This window comes from Dipodomys merriami, unplaced genomic scaffold (genome assembly GCF_024711535.1).
Source record: "Dipodomys merriami isolate MVZ:Mamm:240054 unplaced genomic scaffold, mDipMer1.0.p SCAF_10, whole genome shotgun sequence".
NCBI lineage: Eukaryota > Metazoa > Chordata > Mammalia > Rodentia > Heteromyidae > Dipodomys > Dipodomys merriami.
The window spans coordinates 29,989,492-30,015,451 of record NW_027202271.1 but is presented as its reverse complement, the minus strand read 5'-3'; the positions used below and the strand labels follow the sequence as shown (position 1 = coordinate 30,015,451).

The window sequence follows — 25,960 nt, the reverse complement described above, 5'->3', positions numbered from 1 at the left end:
ATATTGTTTTCTATAAAAACCCTAATGGAAAAAATGATACAATCACTTGTTTGAAAATGAAACCAACCAGCAGGTCTTACTGTGCCTCACAGAGGAGACAGATCTAGTTTTAAAGTGCTGGAAATGATGCCAAGTTTCAGGGCCACGACATATCCAGCGGGAAATGCCTCCAAATTTCCATTTTATAAGCATCCAAGTTCAGATTTTCTAAGATTCTTTAGCATGAATCAGAGTTGAAAACCTTTATCAATATAACATCAGATCCCTCCAAATACTTCCATGGGAATCCCTATATAATACATGATGTGAAGCATCTTATATTGTGTATGTGTTATTTATGCATTCACAGAGTTCCCCCCCCCACTCCACCCCAGATAGTATAACAGTACTTGTGAAGGTAAGGTGATAATCAAACAATAAGAACATAGTGAATATACATTATTTTCAAGGCTCTAAATTGAAACTGTAAACAGGAATAGAGCAAGAAATTAAAGACAAAATACAATTCTGTCATGAAGATATTTTTAGTTTGACAAAGAAATCAGTTAAATACATACAAAATAGAAGAAAACTTAGAAAAAATTTATACATTTTCCAGAGAGACTTTAAATTCTTAATTATTGTATATATTCTTGATTTTAGAATAAAAACTTTTGCACAAAAATGCTTCTTTTTAAAAGTCATTTTCCTTAATTTTAAGTGATTGATATGCATGTTATTTTAGATAGTTGGAAAGCCCCTAGGTATTGGCCCTGAAATTAATCATTCATTACTTGATTTAAGTTTTTCTAACCTTGGAAAAATAACAAACTAATAAATCAGTGTGTTAGTTTTTCAAGTCATCTCATGGTCTAATTATCTATGTTCTTCTGATTCTTTCTTTTAATGGAAAAACATTCTCAATACCTTTCAAATGAGCAAAAATCCTATTATATTCTTGTCTTCTCCAGTTGACGACTTCCTAAGACTTGGTCTTCATCTCAAGCACAAAGAGACTCTCTTGGTTCTTGGATTGGGGGAAGATTGGAGGTATTTTTGTTGTGGTGGTGGTGGTGGTTTTGGTTTGTTTTATTTCAGCTAGAGGGGTCTCATAATTCTCGAAGGAGAAATAGACCTTTCTTCCTTCATCCCAAGGTAGAGTTGAACTGAATCTAATGGACTTAAACAGCCACCATTTTTCCTGTCTGTCACCACTGACTTCTCATTCAAAGGGGTACTTTGGACGGCAGGTGGAGTTATAATTATAGATGAGAAAAAAGCCACATCAGCAGCTGTCACTTCTGTTTGTTCCCAGCTATAACTGTCATCAGTGGGCAAACTGGCATAAACAGGCCTCCACAAGTGGAAAAACATTTAACCCATGTGCTTGTTACACGCCGGATCTTCACAGTAGCCAGAGAACAGAAAGAAAATCTGACTATTCACGAGTGAAGGGTGAACCAGGGAGCCCAATCGAACCTGAAGGCATTTCTTCAGGAGAAGCGTGACATTTGAAGATTTTTCTTCCCTGTCGGAAACTCCATATAAAGAGGTTAGTGCACCCAGTATACATTTTATGCAATCTATGCATTTTTACTCTGACCTCTAAGCTATGTGGGCTTCATTTTCCTGATAGAGCCAAAATAGAAGTGTGAACTATTCAATGAAAGACAGGAAAGTTATTTGAGGCCTGATATTTAAAACGACCATGACTATGAGAACAAATTATGAAATGGGTTTAATTTATTATGCTCTTCTCTCTGTGTTGGCTGGGTTCACACTGGACAAATAGAACAAGGTAAATCTGGGCAAATGAAACCACTTTGGTGGCATGATGTCCATTCCTCTGTAATGCTGTGCCCCTATGTCAAAAATGTCCTGATTTCTTTATTAAAATCAGTAATATTAGAGGCTAAGTTTGTGGTTTTCTTTAAGTGCTAAATGTAGCTGGACAGTTTCATTTCCTTAGAGAAAAAGCCGCAAATGAGAAATAGGTTGTTTTCTTTGGTCTGAAAAAAGACCAAGTTTTCTTCTTTCTGATAAAATGTGATGTTACTTTTTATTTTTTTAATGCTGGTTTACATTTTATGAAAAATGCATTATAGAATTTATTGTCTGTATGGATTGTAATTCTACTGGAAAGTTGTCTATGTTGCTCCTATGACCTTTTGAGAAACTCAAGGTTTCAGAGAGATCTCATGCTACCTATACACAATCTATGTTAGCTGGTATCTGAGCAGGATTCTTCAAAGATTAGCTTTGGGCCATGTATCTCAAAGATGAAAGTTTAGTAAATCAGTGACAAGTGTTGGAATTTCAAATAAAGCCAGGTTTTGGGGCATAGTCTCATTCTGTCCACATGCAGAAAATGAATCCAGTAGAAAGAAAATGAATCCAATAGAAAGAGTCCTAGAGAATGGCCTCATTTGTTCCTCTCCAAACAAAGTCAACCATCCGTAAGCATTTTTGTGAGACTTTGCCTATAATCCTAGCTACTCAAGAGGCTGAGATCTGAGGATCACAGTTTGAAGCCAACCTGGACAGAAAACTCCATGAAGGTCTTACTCTCCAATTAGCCACCAAAAAGCTACAAGTGAAGCAAAATTTGTTAAAATAGATCCTTTCATCTTAATCATAGGTTTACCAAGAGCTATACAGCTCAAAGTATAACTCAAGTTATAGAGTGCTAGCCTTGAGCAAAAAGCTCCAGGACAGCACCCAGGCCCCGAGTTCAAGCCCCAGAACCAGCACCCCAAAAAAGAAATGAAAAAAGAAAAATAATTTTGCATCAATTAATTTAGCATCTCAATTCTCTAAATCCTCCCATGTACTAAGAAAATAGGTGATTGATCACATTACAACACATCACATGCCTTTTTATTCAAATATTTATTGAGCAATGGCTATACAGTCTAAAAAAATACTTAAGAATTTAAAGCAGAGGGCTGGGAAGGTGGCTCAGTGGTAGAGTGTTTGCCTTGCAAGCATGAGACCCTGAATTCGATTCCTCAGCACCACATAAGCAGAAAAAGCTGGAAGTGGCGCTGTGGCTCAAGTGGTAGAACACTAGCCTTGAGCTGAAGAACTGAGGGACAGCACCCAGGCCCAGAGTTCAGGCCCCATGACCACCAAAAAAAAAAAAAAAATTTAAAGCAATTTTAAGATTTCAAAAACCACTCTTCCCAATGTCTCCTTTCCTTCCCTTCTCTGCTAAACAGAGATGCACTGAGATGCTGGTTAGTGACACAATGATCACCCACCAAGTCCCACACTGTAAAAACTGAAATATTGTTGATTGGTTAGTGGTTTGGTTTTCTATACAGATTTATGTCCTGTATTGAATATGACATTTTATTTGTGTTTTGTCTTCTTGCTCTTCTAGAAAAACACTATCCAAGATGACTGTCACTTACTCCAGTAAAGTAGCAAATGCGACTTTTTTTGGATTTCATAGGTTACTCCTCAAGTGGAGAGGCAGCATCTACAAACTACTGTACAGGGAATTTATTGTTTTTGCTGTCCTTTACACAGCCATAAGTTTGGTGTACAGGTACTTTGATTTGCATGTGTTCTTAAATGGCCATCAACTGTTATGTAGGAATACAGTCTCAAAAATTTGAATCCTTTGGTTGCTGCTGACTTTTGCATTATGTAACCTCTTCCTTTGCATGAACCTCTCTGTTGTTTTCTCCACAAGACAGGGTATGTTAATCCTTACCTAACCATTTTGTTAGAATGTTAAATAGATTATAACTCTCTGATTCAAAAGTCTCTCATTCCAGCACCACATAAACTGGTCACGGTGAGGTATTAAGCCTATTGTTTTAGATATAAATTGAAAGATCCTTACTATGTAATGATTTTTTAGAAACCCACAGGTGAAGTTTTTATGCTTCTTTCAACTATATCATATAAAGTCTGAATTTGTGAATTAACCACTGGCTGTAATGACATATAGAATTAACATGTCTATGAATAGTGTTTATCTAGCAATTTCTTTCCTCTTGCCTTGAATGATGAGCTCTTATGCAGGATGGTGCCCTCCAACCTTATCTGTGCCTCTATCAAAGAATTAAGACCTGAAGATGAATGTATTTTCTTTATGTCTTCTGATTTCAGGGCATTTGTGTTAAAAAAGAGAGAGAGATTTATGACAACACAACCAATGCTTGTCAAATTGATAGAAAGTTTGAGTAGTATCATGCCCAAAAATACTTCAATAAGTGAAAATTATAGCCTTAATAAAACTTTAGAAGTATGATAAAAGTGAAGCTTTTATGAGTCCTCTTATTTAAATAGAAAGCATACATTTCTTCTCTGGAGGAAGCTGGAAGTTGAAATAGGAAAGCTAAAAGTTTTTGAGGCTGTATTTCCTACTTATTCTATGTATATTGGTTTACTTTCCTTCTATCTACAGATGAGATTTGTGTGTCATTTCTGATACCTACATTCTTCCTTGCAGCAACAAGAATCCACTGGGAGAAGAGGGGTATTAACTAGTTAGCTGATAGTTATCAATAGCAAAATGAAAGAACTATCTCACTACCCATTAAAACTGCCATTCCAAACAAGTATACTTATTGGTATACATTCCAGCAAAATACCTTTAGAACTTCCAATATTTTTTTCATATATGTTATAGTTATCGATGATATGATGATATGAGATGATTTTGACAATGTCCTTACATGCCACCTAAACCTTCATAATATGAAACTGTGGAAGACACAACCATGTTCCAGGATAATTATCTCATTAGTTTATTTTTACTAATGTGAGTGTTTTGCTGCTACCGCTGCTTAGAATAGAATAGCCCTTAGAACAGTTGCAATGTAGCCAGAAATGCTCCTTAGGACCTGAAGTTTTGCTCCAGTCTCATATTTATGCTCTCCCAAAAATACATGTGTATGTTTTCCCAAAGTTTAATGATTGTTTCGTAACATTTATAATAATAAACATTAGTTCACATTTTCCTTCATTTTTTAAAGTTTAACTGTAAGTACTTGTTAAAGTAGATCCTTTTATCTTCATCAAAGGTTTATCAAGACCTATAGATTAAATCTGTCAAAAAAAATGTCAAACCCTACCTGTTGAAAAAAATGAATATAGTTTCATTCTCATATCTAATAATAACCTTAAGGTTTTTATTAATCTTGTTGTAAGCAAATATTTATACTTTATAAAAGTCATAAGCATAATCAGAGTTCATTAATTTAGATTATATGTCTTCTATTTTGGAGATTTTTGACAAAATAATCTCTCTAGAATTTTTTAACTATTAAAATTTCTACTTACCTATCATTTAAATATTTTTCTTTAGCCAGTTAGTAATAATACAATTTTATGATTAAGTATGAGGTCATGTGTTTTACATATATATATGTTCTTCATAACAACCCTGATATGTACATGTTAATATCCTCATTAACAAATGAGAGAACTGAGGATGGGGAAAAATTAGAAGATATTCTCTACATCTAAATCTGTAGGTAGTAGATTTGGACTAAAATCTGGTTTGGTCTGACCCTAAGATCTGTGCTTTCCACATTAAATTCTCCTGACCATTTCTATTTATGGATTAACAAACCACTCTGATGGTGACATGTCATCAGCAGAACCCTGATATGGCCCATGCAGCCAGTCAGCATCTCTCTTATTAGCTTTTACTGTTTCCATTAAGTCTTGTCAGACTTAATCAGAAACTGAGACAGTCAATCCTCACCCACCTACACCCTAAACAACTTCTTTGTCAGAACCGCCTCCTGCAGTCTGATTGGTTGTGTACTGTTAGCTCATTATCCCTCTGCTTCCTGGATCAACTCACCCAAAGTGGCCTTGGTTGCTATGGATCTTTCCTTGGTTCCTTCGTCCTTTGGAACAGCTGCATTTACTGATTGACACAAATTCATGTGTGTGACTTCTCTTTCCATACTTCCATCATTATTATTATGCTGCCTTTCGACAAGTCAGTCTCTGAATTCCTTCCCTATAATGTACATAGCAATAGTGGTCTCATTAAATGCAATTATGTTTAACAATACCAGAAAATGAGTTTGGGCAGGCTGGAACAGATCTATAATAAATATGTTGAGACAGTGACTAAATATAATATAACAAGTTTTTGCTTCTCATTGTTAAATCCGTTTTGCTTATATTTAAAATAATTATAGCCTTTAAAACAAACCATTACAATATCCTTTGAAGTGCAACATGTGTAATCTGGAATGCACGGATTGCATTCAGGAGAAAGATCAAGATGTCAAATGTTATTATTTAATAATGATAATAACTCTAGTCCACTTAATCAATATTATCTACTTTTAAGCATTCCTGATGAATAATGGAAAAAAATGGGCTACTTTATAACACGCTTGGATCCAAATCTACTGAAGAAATTACAAAAACTTTAAATATAAAGTTTAAAAAATACATGGTTAACAAGTCCCCCTATATAGTGGCCAAACACATTTATACACTAAAACTTTAGTACTTTAGCTCATGCCTGTAATCTTAGCTACTCAGGAGGCTGAGATCTAAGGATCACAATTTGAAGCCAGCCCCAGTAACAAAGTCCATAAAGCTCTTATCTCCAATTAACCAGCTGGAGCTGTGGCTCAACTGGTTGAGCAAAAAAGCTAAGGAACTGCACCCAGGCCAATTCAAGTCCCAGTACCAAGGACAAAAACCAGCCAACAGACAAAAACGAAACAAAACCAGCACTTCAAACCTTAAGCAATGAAAAAGTTTTCGAGACACCTCAGTTTGAGTCAAAACAAAAAGTTATAGTTCCTTTAAAAAAAAAGAAAAAGAAAAAAGAAAAACCCTGAGATTACTTGTGCTTAATTGTGTGCACGTAATGTCACTTGCAAAGCAGGTGCAGAAGTATAATATCATAAAGGGCTGTGCATTTTATTTTTGCTCCAGATTGTTACTTACAGGAGCCCAAAAACGTTACTTTGAAAAATTATCAATTTACTGTGACAGATATGCTGAACAAATTCCAGTAACCTTTGTGCTTGGTAAGTATAGGTCACACGCAGAGTGCAGCCACACAGCTGTCTCCATCAGGATGACAGGATGACTGCATGAGAGTGTGCCCAGGCTGGGAGGCATGCCTGAAAATCCATTGCTTGCACCAGGACAGAACCAACCCTAACGTTTGCCTTGAGGGCTGCTGTCGCTAAATTAACACCAAGTAAGTTTGAGGTAATCATCTGCTATTGGGCCCTTAAGCTTTCTCTTCACTAATCCTCCATTTCTACCATCAATATGTAAATTCTAATACCCACTTACTGGGTGCCCTGGCAGTGCTAGGCACAAATGACATTTTTCCTCCCAGAGGCAAAATCTTAAGGTACAATTTTTCGTTAATATTCCCAACCCCTTAAAAAAAAAGGCTAAAATTATGCTAAAGAAAAAAAGCATCTTTTTCCCTGCAAGGTGTCTGAGCTAAGAAATAACTTTCTAATTTCCTCTTACTCTACAGGGTTTTATGTGACTCTGGTAGTGAACCGATGGTGGAACCAGTTTGTGAACCTGCCCTGGCCAGACAGGCTGATGTTCCTCATCTCCAGCAGTGTTCACGGCAGTGACCAACATGGGCGCCTGCTCAGAAGGACTCTGATGCGTTATGTAAATCTCACGTCCCTTCTCATCTTCCGCTCTGTGAGCACAGCCGTGTACAAAAGGTTCCCAACAATGGACCACGTGGTGGAAGCAGGTATGGTAAACGTCTTTTCCTTCCATGACCCCCTCTCAACCCAGAGAAGGAGCTCCCAAATTCTTCTGAAAGCCCCCTCCATGAATGCACCTAAGAAACCTTTACTGATACTCTATGCCAGAAACAACCTTGAGACACAAAGATAAACATCCAAGACCTGGCTCTTGTCCTGGCAGAATTTACTAGGGAAGTGGAAGAAAGTAGTGAATAATCTGCTTAAGAGAACTATAGTTGAATTCAGACAATAGAGTAGTAAAGATCCTATTTCTAAAACAACCTGTAATATTACCTTATAATTTTCCATCCCTTTACGTATTTATCACCCTTGGGTTTTTTTTATTGTTTGTTTGTTTTGTGGTAGTGGTTCTGGGATTTGAATTCATGACCTTGTACTTGCTAAGTAAGCTATCTACTGCTTGAGGCATGTCTCCATCCCTATTTGTTTAGTTATAGTTCAGGTAGTCCAGGCTGGCCTGAACTAAGATCTTCCTATTAATGCTTCTGTCCTAGCTCAGGTGACAAGCACACACCACTGTACCCAGCTTTTATTGGTGGAAATGGGGTCTCAAGAAGTTTTTGTCCAGCTGGCTCCAAACTGCATCTTCCCAATGTCTGTCTCTTGAGTAGCCAGGATTACAGGGATGAGGTAGCTCATGTGGAGTCAAGTCAAAAATGTCCATTTTCATTTAGGCAGATGCCAGGAAATGGCAGTAAAAGGCTGTTTCTGTGTGGACCTGTTTTTTAATTCCTATGCCTCAAAGTCTACTCAGTTATTCCAGGTGGGTTCCTAGGTACAGTGTGCTGAGAATAAAATCATGTATGGGGGCTGGGAAGTTGGCTCAGTGGTAGAGTGCTTGCCTTGCATGCATGCAGCCCTGGGTTTGATTCCTCAGCACTACATAAGAAAAAAGAAAAAAGCCGGAAGTGGCACTGTGGCTCAAAGTGGTACAGCACTAGCCTTGAGCTGAAGAGCTGAGGGACAGCGCCCAGGCCCAGAGTTCAGGCCCCATGACCGGACCAAAAGAAAAAAAAATCATGTATAAAGAATGGGATTCTCTTTAGTTTGCAAATATTCACCAAAGAAGCTAAATGTTTAGTTTCTTAGCACAACCAAGTATGGCTGTTTATACCTATAATCCCAAATAGTTAGGAGGCAGAGAAAGGAGGTTTGAGGCTAGCCTGAGCAAAAGTTAGCAAGACCCATCTCAAAGACAAATCAGGTGTGATGGAACACATAGTAACCTCAGCTGTGAAAGGCATAGGAGAATCAAGGTCCAAGGCTGGCCACTGGCAAGAGCACAAGACCCCATCAGAAAACCAAATGGGCTGGGGCATGACTCAAGTGACAAAGTGCTTGTCTTGCAAGTGTAATCTCTAATATCTCCAAAAAAAAAAAAAAAGGAAACTGAAAAAGAACCATGGGAGCTGATTCTCAGATTAGATTGCAGTCTTTGGTTGCTTTCTCTGAACTTTCTTTGAAAATAGAATTTTTCTAAGAATATTTGTTTGGAGTATGTTATTGGCCTTTTGTTGTTTTCTTTTTTCTCTGTTTACATGGGCAGCATGGTAGCTACGTGCAGGTTAAGAGTTTGCGTCTGTACTCCACCACTGACAAGCCATTGCTTTAACCTTTCTGTGCCTCCATTTTCTCACCCACAAAATGGGCTCCCAGTAAGTTACAATGACACCTGCCTTGTACACCTTGTAGGCTTATTATGAGAACAAAAAATAACTTAGTATTCGCAAAATATTCAGAGCAGTATCTGGAGCCTCGTAAGTGCCAGGTGACGTCTTGATATTATGTTAAAATGCTTCAACCAATGTCAGAACATTGACTGTGGTTACCTTAAAACACTCATTGTTTGGACATTCCAAGTCTTCCTGATCCACTGCAGTATGACCAAAGTGTAAAGGCTGCTCCACTTAACTTTCTCACCCTAATCTCTAAAGAATCAAAGAATATTAAGAATTGCAAATCCTGAAGAAAGACTTAAACACAAACCAAAAACAAAAAGTGGTCCATCCAAGTTGATCAAGGAGAGCAAAAGCCTCTTAGACGAACCAAGCTGATCTCTGTCTAGCTCTGACACATCCTTCAATGAAGAGAGCTCTGGCAGCACTCAGATTCCAGCCCCAATTCTCAAAGCCCCTCGCATTCTCCTAGTGTCACCTCCATATTAAAAGCACATCACTGCTGGGCATCGGTGGCTCAGGCATGGAATCCTAGCTATTCAGGAGGCTGAGATCTGAGGATCACGGTTTGAAGCCAGCAAGAACAGAAAAGTCTATGGGACGCTCTCCAAGGAACCAGCAAAAAGCTGGAAGTAGAGGCGTGGGTCAAGTAGCATAGAGCCTGGCAGACTAGAAGGAAAAGGGAAAGTGAGAGTATGAGGCCTGGAGTTCAAGCCCCAGTTACTGGGAACGAACACATGCACGCACGCACGCACACACGCACGCACGCACGCACGCACACACGCACACACGGAAGCCAGGATGGCTGATTATGGAGGGGCCTTTGGAGCCTCTGGTCAGATGTAAGCTCAGGAATGTCAGCTGGGGGGCAACCAGATAGAGCGAAGGAAACAGAATAGTATGATTTCATGCTGTTGGATGTGTGTTTCACAAAACACTGTACAAATCTCTGCCGGGCTCTTACATCCAGGCTTTTCTCTTTTGAAGGAAAGGGAACATGTTTCTAAGTGCTCTTTTAAGGCAGAGAATGTGCTGGACCCAGCTTGTACTCACAAGAATAGAAGGTCAGTGTGTTAGGCGGCAGGGCAGAGGTTCCAAGCCACTGACCTCTGAGCCAGGAGAGCGGCTGCAGAGGCCCCCAGGACCAGCACAGCACCCTCTGTCCACTACAGAGCTGACTCACCGAACGTCCTGCTCCTTCCCTATGGAGAGCTCTGACTCAGACACTGCACGCTGGGGCTGTTTCCAAGTTCTCCCAACTGGACACATGCCTCTGCCACTCCCTGGCTGCCCTTGGCCTGTGCCAAGGTTTCTGGGAAGAATAGGAAGTTCAGGGATGGTGGAAAATGTTTGGCAGATATCCTGTGCCCAGAACCAGGGCAGTTACCCATGCCTGAGGGCAGGGAGGACTGGTAAATATACCACTGGGAGCCCCAGGAGGGGCAATGCTAATGGCACTATATATATATATAGAGAGAGAGATATAAAATCTTTATTATATATTTATTTTATATAAGTCTATATATTATATATATATATAAATAAAATTGTCTGTGATTGCACTTTCAGAAACAATGGGTAGATAGACTTTAATTCCTAAAGCAGAACTATGGAGAAACTTCAGATGCTGACCATGTAAATATATGATAAATATTATATATATATATATATATATCATATGTGGTGATATATCACAATACATATGACATATAATTATATGTTATATCTATTATAATATTTATTATAATATAATAATATAATGAATATTATAATTACATATAATTCTACAATATATCACAACATATTATATATAATTACCTTGTTAGCTGACTCTTTTACATAAACTCACTTATAAGGAAAAGCAAGTGTTTTGAAGCTTCAGTGAACATTCGATATTGTAAAATCAAAATTGCTAATAACATGGATCCCAAGATGCAGCTGCTAGAGATTTTGATGCTGTAGCTCTGGAGTGGGGTCAGTATGTTTAACAAGCACCTGGAGAAAAGACAGGTTGTCCTGGGTCATGAACTGAGAAATAGGGGCTTTCAAGCAATGGAGTGTCTGTGCCAGGTCTTCTTGCTCTTGCTGGAGGGCAGGCTCTTGCATCTAGATTCCCTGCTGACCAAGAGGAAGAGGGGAGAAGGAAGAGAAAGGAGAGCAAAGACCAGCACCTCCTTTCAGCACCTGGCAAGGCAATGCTGATACAGGAAGAGCTGGACAAGTCAGATCCCTTAACCTGCTGGTCGCTGATCCCCTTGCTTTTAACTGGGACAGTCAAGATGCATAATAATAAGAACTAAAACCAACTACACATGCCTGCTGTTGGGAAAATATGCATAATTGGATGCTACAGGAAAATGTTCTTAAATTAATATAAAAAGCTTTTCATTTTGGCTTCCATTAAAAATAGAAACATCACAATTAAACTAAAAATAATGTCTGTTACCTCAAAGTCCCTGGACTGATCTTTTTGAGGGAAAGACACATTTTGCTTTTCTCAAAGTCCTGGAACCTTACTATGTCGCTCCCAGAGCTTCTATTGTGACTATTGGAAGCATAATGAAACTGATGGAATTTCCAGTGAGTCTGATGGTTCACAGACATTCACGCAAGGCATTTCGTTCCCAGTTGTCAAGAGGCTGCTAAATTACAAGTTCTGAGTTTAGATATGGTTTCTGGCATAGATAATTTTATTTGAGATTGTCTCTCTACCCAAATAAACTCAATTTTGTAAGACATTTCCACTCAGGGAGATCTGCTGCTGTTTTCCCTGTTGTTTTTCTGCTGTTTGCATTTCACGGCTCTGGGGCTGCTTGGTCTCTGAAATCTCCAACTGCCCTGGGTTATAGGAGAGATGAGCTAAGGAAACAGTGGTATTTGCGGCTGTGCCAAGTTTTCTTGTTGGCTGAACTTTCAGAGGCTGAGTCAGTTATCTCTATAGTCTCACATGATGAGCCTGGAACAGACAGAGCTTCTTCCTGCCAATGAAACCTGACTTACCTTTGTGCACTTACTCCTCACAGGGGGCAAGGGGCAAGGCAGAACCAACCTGCCTGAAATTCACTCCTCAGATGGGCAGCATTGCACAGTCCGCGTCTTTAAGTTTCCCCCTAGTTCTGCTTTAGGAATTAAAGTCTATCCTCCCATTGTTTCTGAAAGTGCAGTCCTAGACTACAATCACTGAATTATCCAGGGAGCTGCTTTAGACTGCAGACTTCCAGGCAGCCTCGGGAATCTGAATCATTGGGAATTAGAAACCCAGGAATCCACATTTAAGTGAGTTTCGCAGAGGCAGTGCAGGATGTTTGGCTCCAAATAGGAATGTTGAAATGCAGCATCAGGGCAGTAGATTCCCTAACTGTGCAGCATGCAGGAATTATTGAGGATCTTTTTAAAAAACTGAATCCTGAGAGCTGGCTCCTACCCTGGCATTAGGATTCAATACCATGACGTTTAGGAGCCACTGCACTAGGGCACATCTGTTTTATATGCAATTTGCCTCAGATCTATTCACTCAGGACAAATGAAAGTCAAGTGAGGAGTTAAGAGACATAACTTGGTGTATGATATTTTTTGTGCCTCATTACATATGAAGCAGTAAACAATCTGATGGGATACTGACTTAAAGACAGGGATATTGTCTGACTAGAGATGTTTTGGTCTTTTCAGTAAAATAAAGCAGTGTCTCTGTCTCCATCCAGTGTTGCTATTCCAGAAACTGATTTTACTTCACCATATCTTACAGGTTTTCTAGAATATGGGCTATAACTCACTGTGAAATTATCATTTTAATGGCATAGGACCACCACCATTTTAATAGGATAAAATGAGGAACAACACATAGCATAGAGGAACAGAATAATGAATATTCAGATAAAACATTATGTAGAAGGGCAAATAATGGTTTCTTTCTTTCTTTCATTCTTTCTTTCGTTCTTTCTTTCTTTCGTTCTTTCTTTTCTTTTTTCTTTGCTAGTCCTGAGGCTTCAACTCAGGGCCTGGGCACTGTCCCTGAGCTTCTTTTGCTCAAGGCACTTGAGCCACAGCACCACTTCCAGCATTTTCTGTTTATGTGGGACTGAGGCATCAAGCCCAGGGCTTCGTGCATGCTAGGCAAGCACTATGCCACTAAGCCACATTCATAACTACCAATAATTGTTTCTTGAACCACCTATGTCTCCCTGTGGTTCATGGTAGAAGAGGTTTGAGATACTATGCTGCACAGTGTTGTCATATTCTGATTCCATCCTTCTCTCTTTGACTTTCCTAGTTGACAGGAATTTCTAAACTTTCCCCATTATATGTAAAGGACCACTCCAGTGAGAGTGGTACCTCTTTTGCATGCATTTGGAGAACACAGCTGAAAATGAGCCCAAGGCATTACAATCTTCCTATAAAAGTCAACCCTCTGAGAAAGGCTCAGACACTGAACGCACAACTTTCTCTTGCAGAAAGAATTGGCACCAAACCTGGCCTTCAATTTTTGTGATGTTTTTAGAAGCTTTGGTCCTTCTTCTAACAGAACCTCACTGATCCTCTGTTTGAAAGCCAGCTCCAACCAGGAAAAATAGGCCAATTGTACAGCAGACAAAATCCATGATGCCTAGAATCTTGTTTGTCAATGGATTTAATTAGTCCTTTAGCTTGAAGGCAATAAAATTTTGTCTAAAACTAGCAGTCCATTAAACTATCACTTGATTTGCTAATCAATACAAACAAATGTCTAGTTGGTCTGAGATAGAGATATTTTACTCTGATTAGTAATACTAACTAAGGTGGGGGTTTTTTGGGGGGTGGACAAATAATATGAAAATCACTACACAGACCAGAACAAGCCAAAAGAAAAAGAGATATCAGGAAAAATCCTAGAAGTGTGTAACAACAGCAGAACAAAATAGTCATGCCAGCTAGGAGAATGGATAGAGCCTTAGGGTAAAAGATTTAGAAACAAAAACAAGAAAAAACACATGAAAGAGACGGGGTGGTGGAAGATCAGACAACTGGTAGTGCTTCTGATTAATAATTGTAATTAACAATCTTAGAGATGAGGGTCATGACCTTGTAAGGAGGGAGAAGGTGGTAATCTTGAAGCATCAATGTCTGATCTACCAGTCATCTTTCCCAGATCCTAGAAGAGTACCCAATCTAGTTGGTTCTAAAAACTTACGAATCACATATTCCCTTCTGATCAAGAGAGATCCTGCATGGATTAAAGGTTCTAACTCTTACTGTAGTATCTACAGTATAGCAGCCTTCACTCAGCATATTTGCTTTCCTCTTAGAAAGCGAGAACTGACTCACTAGCACAATTTGATACATACTGGTGAATAAAAAAAAATAACCAGAGACAGTTATTATTTGGTCAAATTACAGCGATTGCATCAGTGAGTAAGTGGGATCATTTTTTTAAATTGTATTCCAAATCCCAAGAATATAACTGCTAGCCAATTGATATGGAATATCTGAGAATTGGCTTCCAGCTAAAGGAAGAAGAGCTGCGGCAAGTCTGTAAGCTGACAGTTGAGACAGGTCAAGTTTACCTATTAACTTCCTGTAGTAATGAAACAGAGTTGTTAGGCCCCAAAACAAAAGTTCAGGAGTCCCAAGTTAGGTCCAGCCACTTGTCCCCACATGCCAAACAAAGAGTCACAGTATAGGGCAGAGAAAGATTTATTACACAGCACCCATGGGAAAACAGGACTTCAGTGCGTGCATCTTCAAGGGTTCAGACATTGGTTCCATTCATTAAATAGGGAGAAATGCCTGTATTTGTTTAGCTTTTTTCACTAGCAAAAATATCTTAAATATTCAAAAGAGAATTAAATAAATTGTGGAATATAATTAACAATTAAGGTTAGTAGAGAATAGTCATTAAAAAAAGAATGTTGTTGCCAGGCACTGGTGGCCTACACCTGTGATCCTAGCTACTCAGGAGACTGAGATCTGAGGATCATGGTTCAAAGCCAGCCTGGGCAGAAAAGATTCTTATGTCCCATTAACCTCAAAAACTGGAAGTGGTGCTGTGGCTTAAGTGGAAGAAGAAAAAGAAAAAAAAGAAGGAGGAGGAAGAGAAAGAGGAGGAGGAAGAGGAGGAGGAGGAGGAGGAGGAGGAGGAGGAGGAGGAGGAGGAGGAGGTGGAGGAAGAGGAGGAGGAGGAGGAGGAGGTGGAGGAGGAGGAGGAGGAGGTGGAGGAGAAGGAGGTGGAGGAGGAGGAGGAGGAGGAGGAGGAGGAGAATGCTGCTGTCCTCAGCTAATTTTTAAAAATCTCTAGGGTAACTTAAAAATAGAAGTAAATGGCAAATATGTATGTAAATTAAACCATTTCCATTTTAGAAAATAGGAATGCATTAAAAATCTTTAAGATATCCCTGCAATACTTAATACTGATCATGGTGATTTCCTCCAGGGAAATTAATGATGTAGCTGGGAAAAATGAGACGTACCACTACTTGATCAAATTTTTCGTGTCAGTCATGGGATTTGAACTCTGGGCCTGGCTGCTGTGCCTCAGCTCTTCAGCTCAAGGCTAGCGCTCTACCACTTGAGCCACAGTGCCACTTTCAGGTTTTTAGTGGTTTGTTGGAGATAAAAGTCTCACAGACTTTCTTGCCCAGGCTGACTTTAAACCATGATCCTCAGATCTCAGCCTCCTGAGTAGCTAGGATTACAGGCCTGAGCCACCGGCTCCTGGCTCAAATTTTTTTAAAGTAAAAGAATAAATGTACATAAATGTACATTCTTACATTTCTATGTGAATGAACCCTGAAGTATAGTAGACATTGAGTAGATGTCTATTAAATAAGCCTGCTACTTGATTCCTCTTCTTTTTTTTTATTGTGAGAATACCGTACAGAGGAGTTACAATTACATGGGCAAGATAACGAGTACATTTCTTATCAAGCATTGTTGCCTCCTCTTTGTTTCCCCTTCCCATCTCTTCCCATCTCCCCCTACCTGATCCTCTCCCCTGATTCCTCTTCTAATATTCAAAGCTCTTCTTCTCTTATGTGAGGATAGAGGAGGAGGAGCTCCACATATATGAATCTTAGCACTTAATGAAGTAGGAGCTATGTGTTATGCTAACATCTTGACAAAAATTCATCATTTCAGGTAGTTCTACTGCATTCTTGTGATGTAGATAGCATAATCTCTCTTGTATAGATAAGGAAACTGAGTCTCAGAGAGGTTATTGAAAACCTAACTAAACAGCAATATAAATTTTCTTTGTGTGTGTATATATGTATATGTGTGTATGTTTATATACAAAAATTATATATATACACACATAAAATTATACAAACACTTCTAAAACATGTTCCAAGTTCTTTGGGGACTATGAAGACTAATATCTTCAAAAATGTCTTAGCAGGAGAAACATTAATAATACTATAATATAATCTAATACTATAAGTATATTAAAATATACTATAATGTAAGTACCATGTGGGAGCAAAAGTCCCAGGGTAAAGAGAAAGTCAAGGAAAGAGCAGAAGAAACAGACCTGTGAATCCTTACTTAGCACATACTAAGCGTTCTGTATACCTGACCATATTTAGTCTTTTTTTTTTTTTTTTGCCAGTTCTGGTCACTGTCCCCGAGTTTCTTTTTTTGCTCAAGGCTAGTACTCTACCACTTGAGCAACAGCACCACTTTCGACTTTTTCTGTTTATGTGGTACTGAGGAATCAAACCCCGGGTTTCATGCATGCTAGGCAAACACTCTACCACTAAGCCACATTCCCAGCCCCCATATTTAATCTTTTAATCTTAACAATTTTAAGCATCATTGGTACACATTTTAGGTGAATACACCAAAACCTAAAGAATACATTCCCCTAAATATTCTAGCCACATTTACTATCTGACTGCCAATATGTATTTTGGCATAGAATGGTCCCTGCGTTGCACCATAGATAGATGTGTGCATATGAATAAGTACATACACACATTCCACATTACTACACTAATAAAAGCACAAACTAATAGAGACAAGAACTTCTATGCTTTTCTTTATATTCTCAAGATACGCTTCTGTAATAGACTGAAAATCTGTTAACCTATTAATGTTAAACTAACTTTTATAACCTAGCTATTTTTATCTTTGTAAAGGTTTTATGACAGCAGATGAAAGGAAATTATTCGACCACCTCAAATCACCTCATCTGAAATACTGGGTTCCATTTATCTGGTTTGGAAATCTTGCAACTAAAGCCCGGGATGAAGGTAGAATTAGAGACAGCGTCGATCTACAATCACTGATGACTGTGAGTACATCACAAAGCATTAGTAGCAGACGCCAGTTATTAGAGCCCAATAGGCATTTAGATATAACAGGCTGGATTAGGAAGAATCTGCTTTCTTCAATTCTGGTTCCAAGAAACTGGAAAAATTTGAGTTAGTATCAAAATCCACAATGTGCAAGAAAGAGACAGGGCACGGATTAAACTCAGATTGCCTCATAGTGGTTGTTGTGTCTCACACAGCCTGGTATGTAAGAGATGCTATAAACATGTGTTAAACACAGGCTGACAAGGGTTTGGAAGGTTCATGTTTACCCTCCGTGGCTTCAGGATTCTAGAATAAAATCTGAAAAAAATAAACCTCCTCAGTCATTTCCTCCAAATTGGAATATGGTAACTGAGCCCAATTTAACAAAGTAGCATGCTCCATTGAATAAAGTAGTGTCTCCCTAAACAAAAGAACCCGAATTGTTCAAAGAAACAAATCTATCTAAGACTGGATAGGTATGCCATGACTGTCTCCTGCTTGGAGACTAAAAAGAGTAAATGGTTTTAAAATTGCTCCCAAATAAAGATTTGCTCTTCTTCTCTGTATTAGATAATATTATGTGGGGCAGAAGAGAATCAATGACTTTCAGTCCTCCCTACTCCAAAGAGATATATTTTCTAACAAATACGAGCACTCGAAAGTCCCTATTTGTGGAGGAATATACTGATATCTTTTTTTCTCCTGAGATCTAGTGTAATTGTGTTTTTCAAACAGAGAAGAATAAAAAAGCTCTTCCAATTTTTCTACTAAAAATTGCCATCACAGGTGACTCACACTTGTAATCCTAGCTACTCAGGAGTCTGAGATCTGAGGATCGTGGTTCAAAGCCAGCCAGGCAGAAAAGTTCATGTGTCTCTCATCTCCAATTAACCACAAAAAGCCAGAAGTATAACTATGGCTCAAGTATTAGAATAAAAGTCTTAGGTACAAAAGCTCAAGGACAACACTAGGCCTATAGTTCAACCCCAAGACTGGCAAAGAAAACCCAAAAAACTAAAAAATACTTAAATTATTCACCATTGCCTTCCTGTCACTACTCTGGGCATATCTATGTATTATGTATATTTACATGAATACACACATATATACCTATTTATAGGGGTGTGTGTGTGTATATATATACATGTACTGGGGGCATTTATTTAGACATATATAGTATGCATTTGTGAAGTCAATAGAACAAGGGGTATTTTTATAAAGTTCTGTCTTAATATTTTTGGTAGTCTACAATAAGTCCTTGTGCATGCTGCTCACTGATGTTCATTGTGTTGGGTTTTTTTTTCTTCAGTATTTTCCTTGGGTAGTCACCTTGGGAGCTAATTCATTCATTTTACAAAGTTGTTCCCATCATTTTTTTCAGACATATTCAGAAAAGCATGGTCATGTTCTGAGTGCTAGTCAATATTTCTCACCACACTCATCATTACTGTCAACCATATTTTCTGTGCTTCTGTCCTAGGAAATGAATCGCTATCGCTCCTGGTGCAGTCTCTTATTTGGCTACGACTGGGTCGGGATTCCACTGGTTTATACTCAGGTATCAACTATTTTGCATTTCTCCTGGCCTGCCGTGGCACCTTAGCTCCCTGGGGGGCAGCCACCACTGTCTTCTTACTTTGGTTTTTCTCTATTCTAGGTTGTCACTCTTGCTGTCTACACCTTCTTCTTTGCATGCCTGATTGGACGACAGTTTTTGGATCCTACCAAAGGCTATGCGGGGCATGATTTAGATCTTTACATTCCAATCTTTACTCTCCTACAATTCTTCTTCTACGCAGGATGGCTCAAGGTAGCCAATGGTCTCAATGTCTGAGACTCACTCTGTAACCTGTCATATTCCAAACTCTCTATGCTGATCTTCTACTCAGGTTTTTAGCAAATCTTCCCGAGTGTGTCAAAGGTAGATTTATCATGCAATAGCTCAGAGATGTGATTACTTTTCCATCAAGGATTATAGTGACAGGGCTGCTGTCAGACTATATTGGAGCAGTCTGAAGTAGTTCATTACACACAGATTAGAAGAACACTCTTACATTGATTTTTTCTGTCTCCAAGTGCTCCCATTAGGATCACAATAATGTAATTAAAGTAATAACTGTGCCTGTATTGATATTTTAGACCACAAAGAGTAACCAGGCAGGGTAAGAATAAGAAAAGGGCTTGGCTATCAGACTTCAACATTAACATTGTCATAGTATCCTCTATAACTGTTATTGGCAATTCCTAGAAATCTTACTAGCTGTCTCACAACACTAAATACATCCTATTTTCAAAATCAGAACTTATAAGAATCAAAATCAGGAAATATGAGGATTAATGATGACATTTGGTTTTCCAGGAGTTTAAAAAGATCTGAGCAGCAAGAATAGCTTGTCCAATATTCAGTGTAGAGCTGTATTGGTTCCCTAGCAGCACCCACACCACCTCCTCACTCCTCCCAGCCTCTCCAGATGTATATGTATATGTTTATGTATATGTATATGTGTATGTATATGTATTTCCATTACTTTTATAATATTCCAAAAGGGAAGTATGCGATTCAAAGAGAAATAGAAAATAATATCTGTGTTATGCTAACTGAAATCCAAGGACAGTTTCAGGATAACAAACAAAGAATTTTCTAATGATCGGCCTCACCAGCGCCATATGCAGTCAGGACTTGGGGTTGAAGCAAATTTCCCCTACAAAAGCCTTTTCTTTATTGGTTTGAATCTACACCAAGAAAAATAAGTGTGTTGGTATTTCAACTTATGCTCAAAAGACAAATGAAATGTCCTTTAAATGGCAAAAACATTTTTAACCAGATGACAGTGAGTCTTTATTATTTTCACCCACTTAGGAGAAAGAGAGCAGGAGAAATTAATGGCTCCCACTTCCCTTTAGAAGAAAAAGTAGGCTTAGCTTTATAAACACAAAATCACCACAACTGACCCAAATGTTTATTATCATTCTGGTCCTTTTTTTCCCTGTCTTTTCCCTTGAGATGTGCTGACCTTTTTTGTTCTTTGCTTTGTGTCTATGTAAGGTGCTTGATTGTAATGTAGAGATGTTAGCGGTTCCTTTCATTCTGATATATTTTCTTTCTTTTCTTTTTCCTTCCTTCCTACCTTCCTCCCTTTCTTCCTTTCTTCCTTTCTTCCTTCCTTTCTTTTTTCTTTCTTTCTTTCCTTCTTTTCTTTTTTCCTTTCTTTTGCCAGTCCTGGGGTTGAACTCAAGGCCTGGGTACTGTCTCTGAACTTCTTTTGCTCAAGGCCAGCACTCTACCACTTGAGCCACAACACCATTTCCAGCTTTTTCTGAGTAGTTTATTGGAGAGCATTCTTGGATTTTCTTTCCCAGGCTGGCTTTGAATCACAATCCTCAGATCTCAGCTTCCTGAGTAGTTAGGATTACAGGTGTGAGCCACTGGTGCCACTAGTTTGATGTATTTTCTAAAACTACTAACAATCTTTCTCTGTATAAAATACTTTTAAAGGAGGCTGGGAAGGTAGCTCAGTGGTAGAGCACTTGCCTTGCATGCATGAGGCCCTGGGTTCGATTCCTCAGCAGCATATAAGCAAAAAGAAAAAAGCTGGAAGTGGCGCTGTGGCTCAATAGGTAGAGCGCTAGCCTTGAGCTGAAGAGCTGAGGGATAGCGCCCAGGCCCAGAGTTCAGGCCCACGACCGGACCCAAAAAAAAAAAAAAAAAACTTTTAAAGGTAAATATGAGAAAACAACCCTTTAAGAGATAGTCAACCATAGGGCCACCTCTGGTGGTTCACAACTGTAATCCAAGCTACTCAAGAAGCTGAGATCTGAGGATGTTGGTTTGTGGCCAGCCCAAGCAGGAAGGTCCTTGAGACTCTTTCCAATTATCTACTAAAAAGCCAGAAATGGGGCTGTGGCTCAAGTGGTAGATTGTCAGCCTTGAGCAAAAAAGTTCAGGGACAGCACTCAGGCCCTGAGTTCAAACCCTAGTACCAGCAACAACAACAACAAAAAGTCAGGTGGCCAAATGTAATAAAAATGAGTTTGCCCTTACTGGTGAGTAGCATCTCTCTATCTTGACAATTTAGATCTTTGTAAGTCTTTCCAGAAGATAGAAAAACGATTGCACATTTCTGAACCGTTTACTACTAGGTTTCGTACTGGAAATGGAACCTCTAATCAAGTATGTTTTTGGGAGACTGTCAGTGAGCAAATGTAGGTGTCATTTTCACCATTTGATATAGACTCAAGTAACATATACCAGACAACTACCATAAAAGCAAAAATTGAAAATAATGAAAATATTTTGAGAACTCAGCAGCCAACCTATTTAATTAAACCAAACCCTAGGCAAGAGATGTTAGACAGCCCCCCACACCTTGCCACAAGGCCTCTGCCACAACTCTCCCTGTGAAGCTTACTGATTGGCTGTAAAAATCCCCCGGGAGCTTTACCTCATCCTGATGCCTAGACTCAGCCTTACAAACTCAGAATTTCTCGGGGAGGTGCCCAGACACTAGCTTGTATGTGCTTGTTTATTTGCTTGTTTTTAAGAACTCTCCTGTTTATTTCATGAACAGCTGAAAAATGAAATGAATTGTGCTACATTTTGACATAAATCTTAAAAAATAAGTACCAGATTCTATCCAAAGATCTCAGAATCTAGAATGTAGAAACTAATCAAATGGTTATTTTGTACTGTTTTGTCCTTAGCTAGAACCAATATAAAATCTTTCCCTCATTCTCTTTATCTCTATCTCCAAAAACATACACACACATAATAAAAAAATCAAAAATTACTAAAAAAAGGTAAATAATAGGCAAGTCAGACACACACACACACACACACACACACACATCTCAAAAATGCTATTTAGTTCAAGAACATGGCGAGATTATTTAATATCAAACAAATATTAGAAGATGTATGTGAAGGGGCTGGGAAGGTAGCTCAGTGGTAGAGCGCTTGCCTTGCATGCATGAGGCCCTGGGTTTGATTCCTCAGCACCACATAAGCAAAAAGAAAAAAGCCAGAAGTGGCGCTGGGGCTCAAGTGGTAGAGCACTAGCCTTGAGCTGAAGAGCTGAGGGACAGCGCCCAGGCCCAGAGTTCAGGCCCCATGACTGGACCCAAAAAAAAAAAACAAAAAACAAAAGAAGATATATGTTAAGAAGCTACTAAACTTTTCCCAGCATGAAAACTAACTCACTGGATAAGAATAAATCTTTGGGGGCTGGGAAGTTGGCTCAGTGGTAGAGCGCTTGCCTTGCATGCCTGAGACCCTGGGTTCAATTCCTCAGCACCACATAAGCAAAAAGGAAAAAAGCCGAAGTGGTGCTGTGGCTCAAGTGGTGGAGTGCTAGTCTTGAGCTGAAGAGCTGAGGGACAGTGCCCAGGCCCAGAGTTCAGGCCCCACGACCGGACTCCCCCAAAAAAAACAAAAAACAACAAAAAAAGAATAAATCTTTGGGGGAAGTGGTTCTGTGGCTCTAGTGGTAGGTAGTACATTAGCCTGGAGCTGAAAAGCTGAGGGACAGCACCCAGGCCCAGAGTTCAAGCCTTATGACTGACAAAAAAAAAAAAAAAAAAGAAAGAAATCCTTGGGGTAAAACTAAGTACATTTCTAATTTAAACCTCACAGCTCCTAGCTCTCAGACTCATCTATTTAGTAGTTTATATCTAATAATTGTGAAATCATCTTATATTTCTTTACATGTGGCTTAAGTCCTTCTTTGCTGTTTAACTTTGTCTAATTGTCTGGGTCTTTATAAATTCCTTGAAAGCATAGGCTATGATGGTTCTTCAACATGCATTGATTTGATTCAGCTCCTCAAAAGTGTCTCTCTGGGAGAGGTCTGCGTTGTAAGAAGTGGAGTAGACAGTTGGAGAGTATGCTCACTAAGGAACAAGACTTAAGGCAAGAGAAGGAGAGCACAAAGCAGGAATCAAACTCACTCTCGGTTCTGTCTTCTTGAGCATCCTCATGCTGGCTTATTCTGTGCTTTTAACTGCAGGTCGCTGAGCAGCTTATCAACCCTTTTGGAGAAGATGATGATGATTTTGAAACTAACTGGTGCATTGATAGAAATTTGCAGGTTAGAGGAACTTTTCTTTCCCTTGTAAACATTAAGAATAAACGATTTGGGATATTTCAAAATCCTAACAGGCTCTGAATGCAGCTGCCTGGACTTCAGAGCTTTAGGCACAAATAGAAGAGACTTGACTGTGCAGAATGCGGGGCTTTGAGCGTAGCCTTGTCCTGGATTGCAGTTTCAGTAGAATGCCACATCAATCAATTTTCTCAGCAAGTTTCTGTTTGCCATACTGGGCCTCTTCCATCTAGTACAGAGCAATTTTTTTTAAACAGTACTGGAGTTTGAAATCAGAGTCTTGTGCTTGCTGGGCAGGTACTCTACCACGGGAAGAATACTTTCAGTCCTTTTGTTAGGTTATTTTTGAGATAGGTCCCACTTCTTGCCCAAGCCAACCTTGATCTCATTCTTCCAGTATGCTTCCTGGAGTAGCGGAGATGACAAACACACAACCACGGTGCCTAGTTGTTGGTTTTTTTTTCTGTTGAGATGAGGTCTCATGATTTTTTTTCCCCTGGATGACCTGAGCCTGCCATCTTCCACATCACAGCCTACTTGTAGCTGGGACCACAGGTATGAGCTGCTGCGCCCATCTTAGAGCAATATTTTAATTCATCCTTTGCCTGATTGCTATTACCATCCACAGAGATTAACAGTGACCAGAAATCAGCATGCAGGACACAAGCTGATGTGAATTCTCCAGCTTGCAGCACACCAAACTAAGCAGGAAATAGACATGGAAAGGCAAGCCAGGCTATAGCAGCCTATTTCACAAATTTATCAGAAACACATAAAAGGGACCCCCTTTAATTCTTCCTGCAAAGTTCCAACGTGACATCTCATGAAAAGCAAGAATGAGGGGATTTTTCTTCTTTGCAAAACTCTTCTCAGACCATTTCTTCCCTGAAAGCCACAGAGTAAAAAACTCCACCTAATTTTGTTTCAAGCCCTGGCCCTGCTATCACATTGTTTCATTGTAGATTACACTGTAGGTCTGCTAGGGAAGAAGCACATGCCTACATTACTCACTTGTAGTCAAAACTGGATTCCCTTGGTCAAGCTCCGTGTCTCATGCCTGTATATCTAGCTACTTAAGTGGCTGGGATGGGGAGGATCGTAGCTCAACTCCCATCAGGATAAAAAGTGTGGGAGCTCCCATTTCAACTACTAACTGGAAATGGTGTTACACATCTGTCATCCCAGCTACATGGAAAGTGTAAATAAGAGGATGGCAGCCCAGGCCAAGCCTTAAGCATAAATGCAAGGCCCTAGTTGAAAAGTAATGAAAGGAAAAGATCTGGGAGTATAATAGAGTGCCTTCCTGGCAAGCACCAAGTTCTGAATCCACATCCCAGTAGAAAAAAAATCCAAACTGATTCCCAGAAAAATAATGTTATTTTTATGTGACCTTGTCAAAGCCAGGAGGAGAGAGAAATCACTACCACTTCAAGCAATTTAGGCTGGTTGGTTTCTCTTTCCAAAAAACAATCAAGAAAGCGTGTAAGAGGGGACAGCAAGCAGACATCTGCTCCCACGATTAATAGGATAAAATATAAGAATGTTTACCTAGGGGGTGGAGGGGAGGGATGAAGTGGCTGCTGTCAGAGGAGTCACAAAGAACAATCCATCGCTGGAAGCAAAGAAGACAAAGGTGCCTTGCCACACCTTCCTGTAGGTAAGATGTAGCTCTGCACTGAGACATGAGACTTGGTTGATGATGTGTGGGAAGTGCAAAAAGCCCACTTACACTATTGCCAAGTGCTCTTGAGCAGTAAACAATGGGGACCACTCTGCAGAAGCCCTGGCTGCAGCAAAGGCATCCGTAGATTCACTCTTGGAGGCCAAGTCCTATTGCTCTCCAATTTGCATTTACCTGCTGGAAATTCTTCTCTTTTTTTTATAGCATCCATATCTGAGCTGTTCTAACACTATGACAATGCTTTTAGGTCTCTCTTCTAGCTGTGGATGAGATGCACATGAGCTTACCCAAGATGAAGAAGGACATTTACTGGGACGATTCTGCAGCTCGACCACCATACACACTGGCAGCTGCTGACTACTGCATACCCTCGTTTCTGGGGTCAACAATCCAAATGGGGTGAGTGCACATGTTCTTTCCAAAGCATTCAAGACTTAGAACATATTCCGAGTATTGTTCTGCTCTTACTGTGCCTGGTATGTTCAAGTCAATCTCTACTCAAATGATTTTAACACAGCTATGT

At 39.4% G+C, this 25,960-nt stretch overlaps 1 protein-coding gene across 3 annotated transcripts in view; it reads left to right on the top strand.

Annotated features, from left to right (window-relative positions):
• The first annotated feature begins 1,370 nt into the window (after window positions 1–1,370).
• The window catches only part of Best3 (bestrophin 3), a 43,531-nt gene continuing 18,941 nt past the window's right edge, over window positions 1,371–25,960 (top strand). Inside the window, exons 1-9 of one of the 3 annotated variants that reach the window (XM_069988479.1) lie at window positions 1,371–1,531; window positions 3,362–3,529; window positions 6,904–6,998; window positions 7,466–7,699; window positions 17,500–17,654; window positions 19,139–19,216; window positions 19,316–19,468; window positions 23,661–23,741; window positions 25,685–25,836. In XM_069988479.1, coding sequence (XP_069844580.1) covers window positions 3,378–3,529; window positions 6,904–6,998; window positions 7,466–7,699; window positions 17,500–17,654; window positions 19,139–19,216; window positions 19,316–19,468; window positions 23,661–23,741; window positions 25,685–25,836 — 1,100 coding nt within the window. In that variant the 5' untranslated portion in view covers window positions 1,371–1,531; window positions 3,362–3,377. Of the gene's footprint in view, window positions 1,532–2,902; window positions 3,530–6,903; window positions 6,999–7,465; window positions 7,700–17,499; window positions 17,655–19,138; window positions 19,217–19,315; window positions 19,469–23,660; window positions 23,742–25,684; window positions 25,837–25,960 lie in introns of those variants that run through there. The other 2 variants (XM_069988471.1, XM_069988488.1) reach the window with 2 other exon arrangements.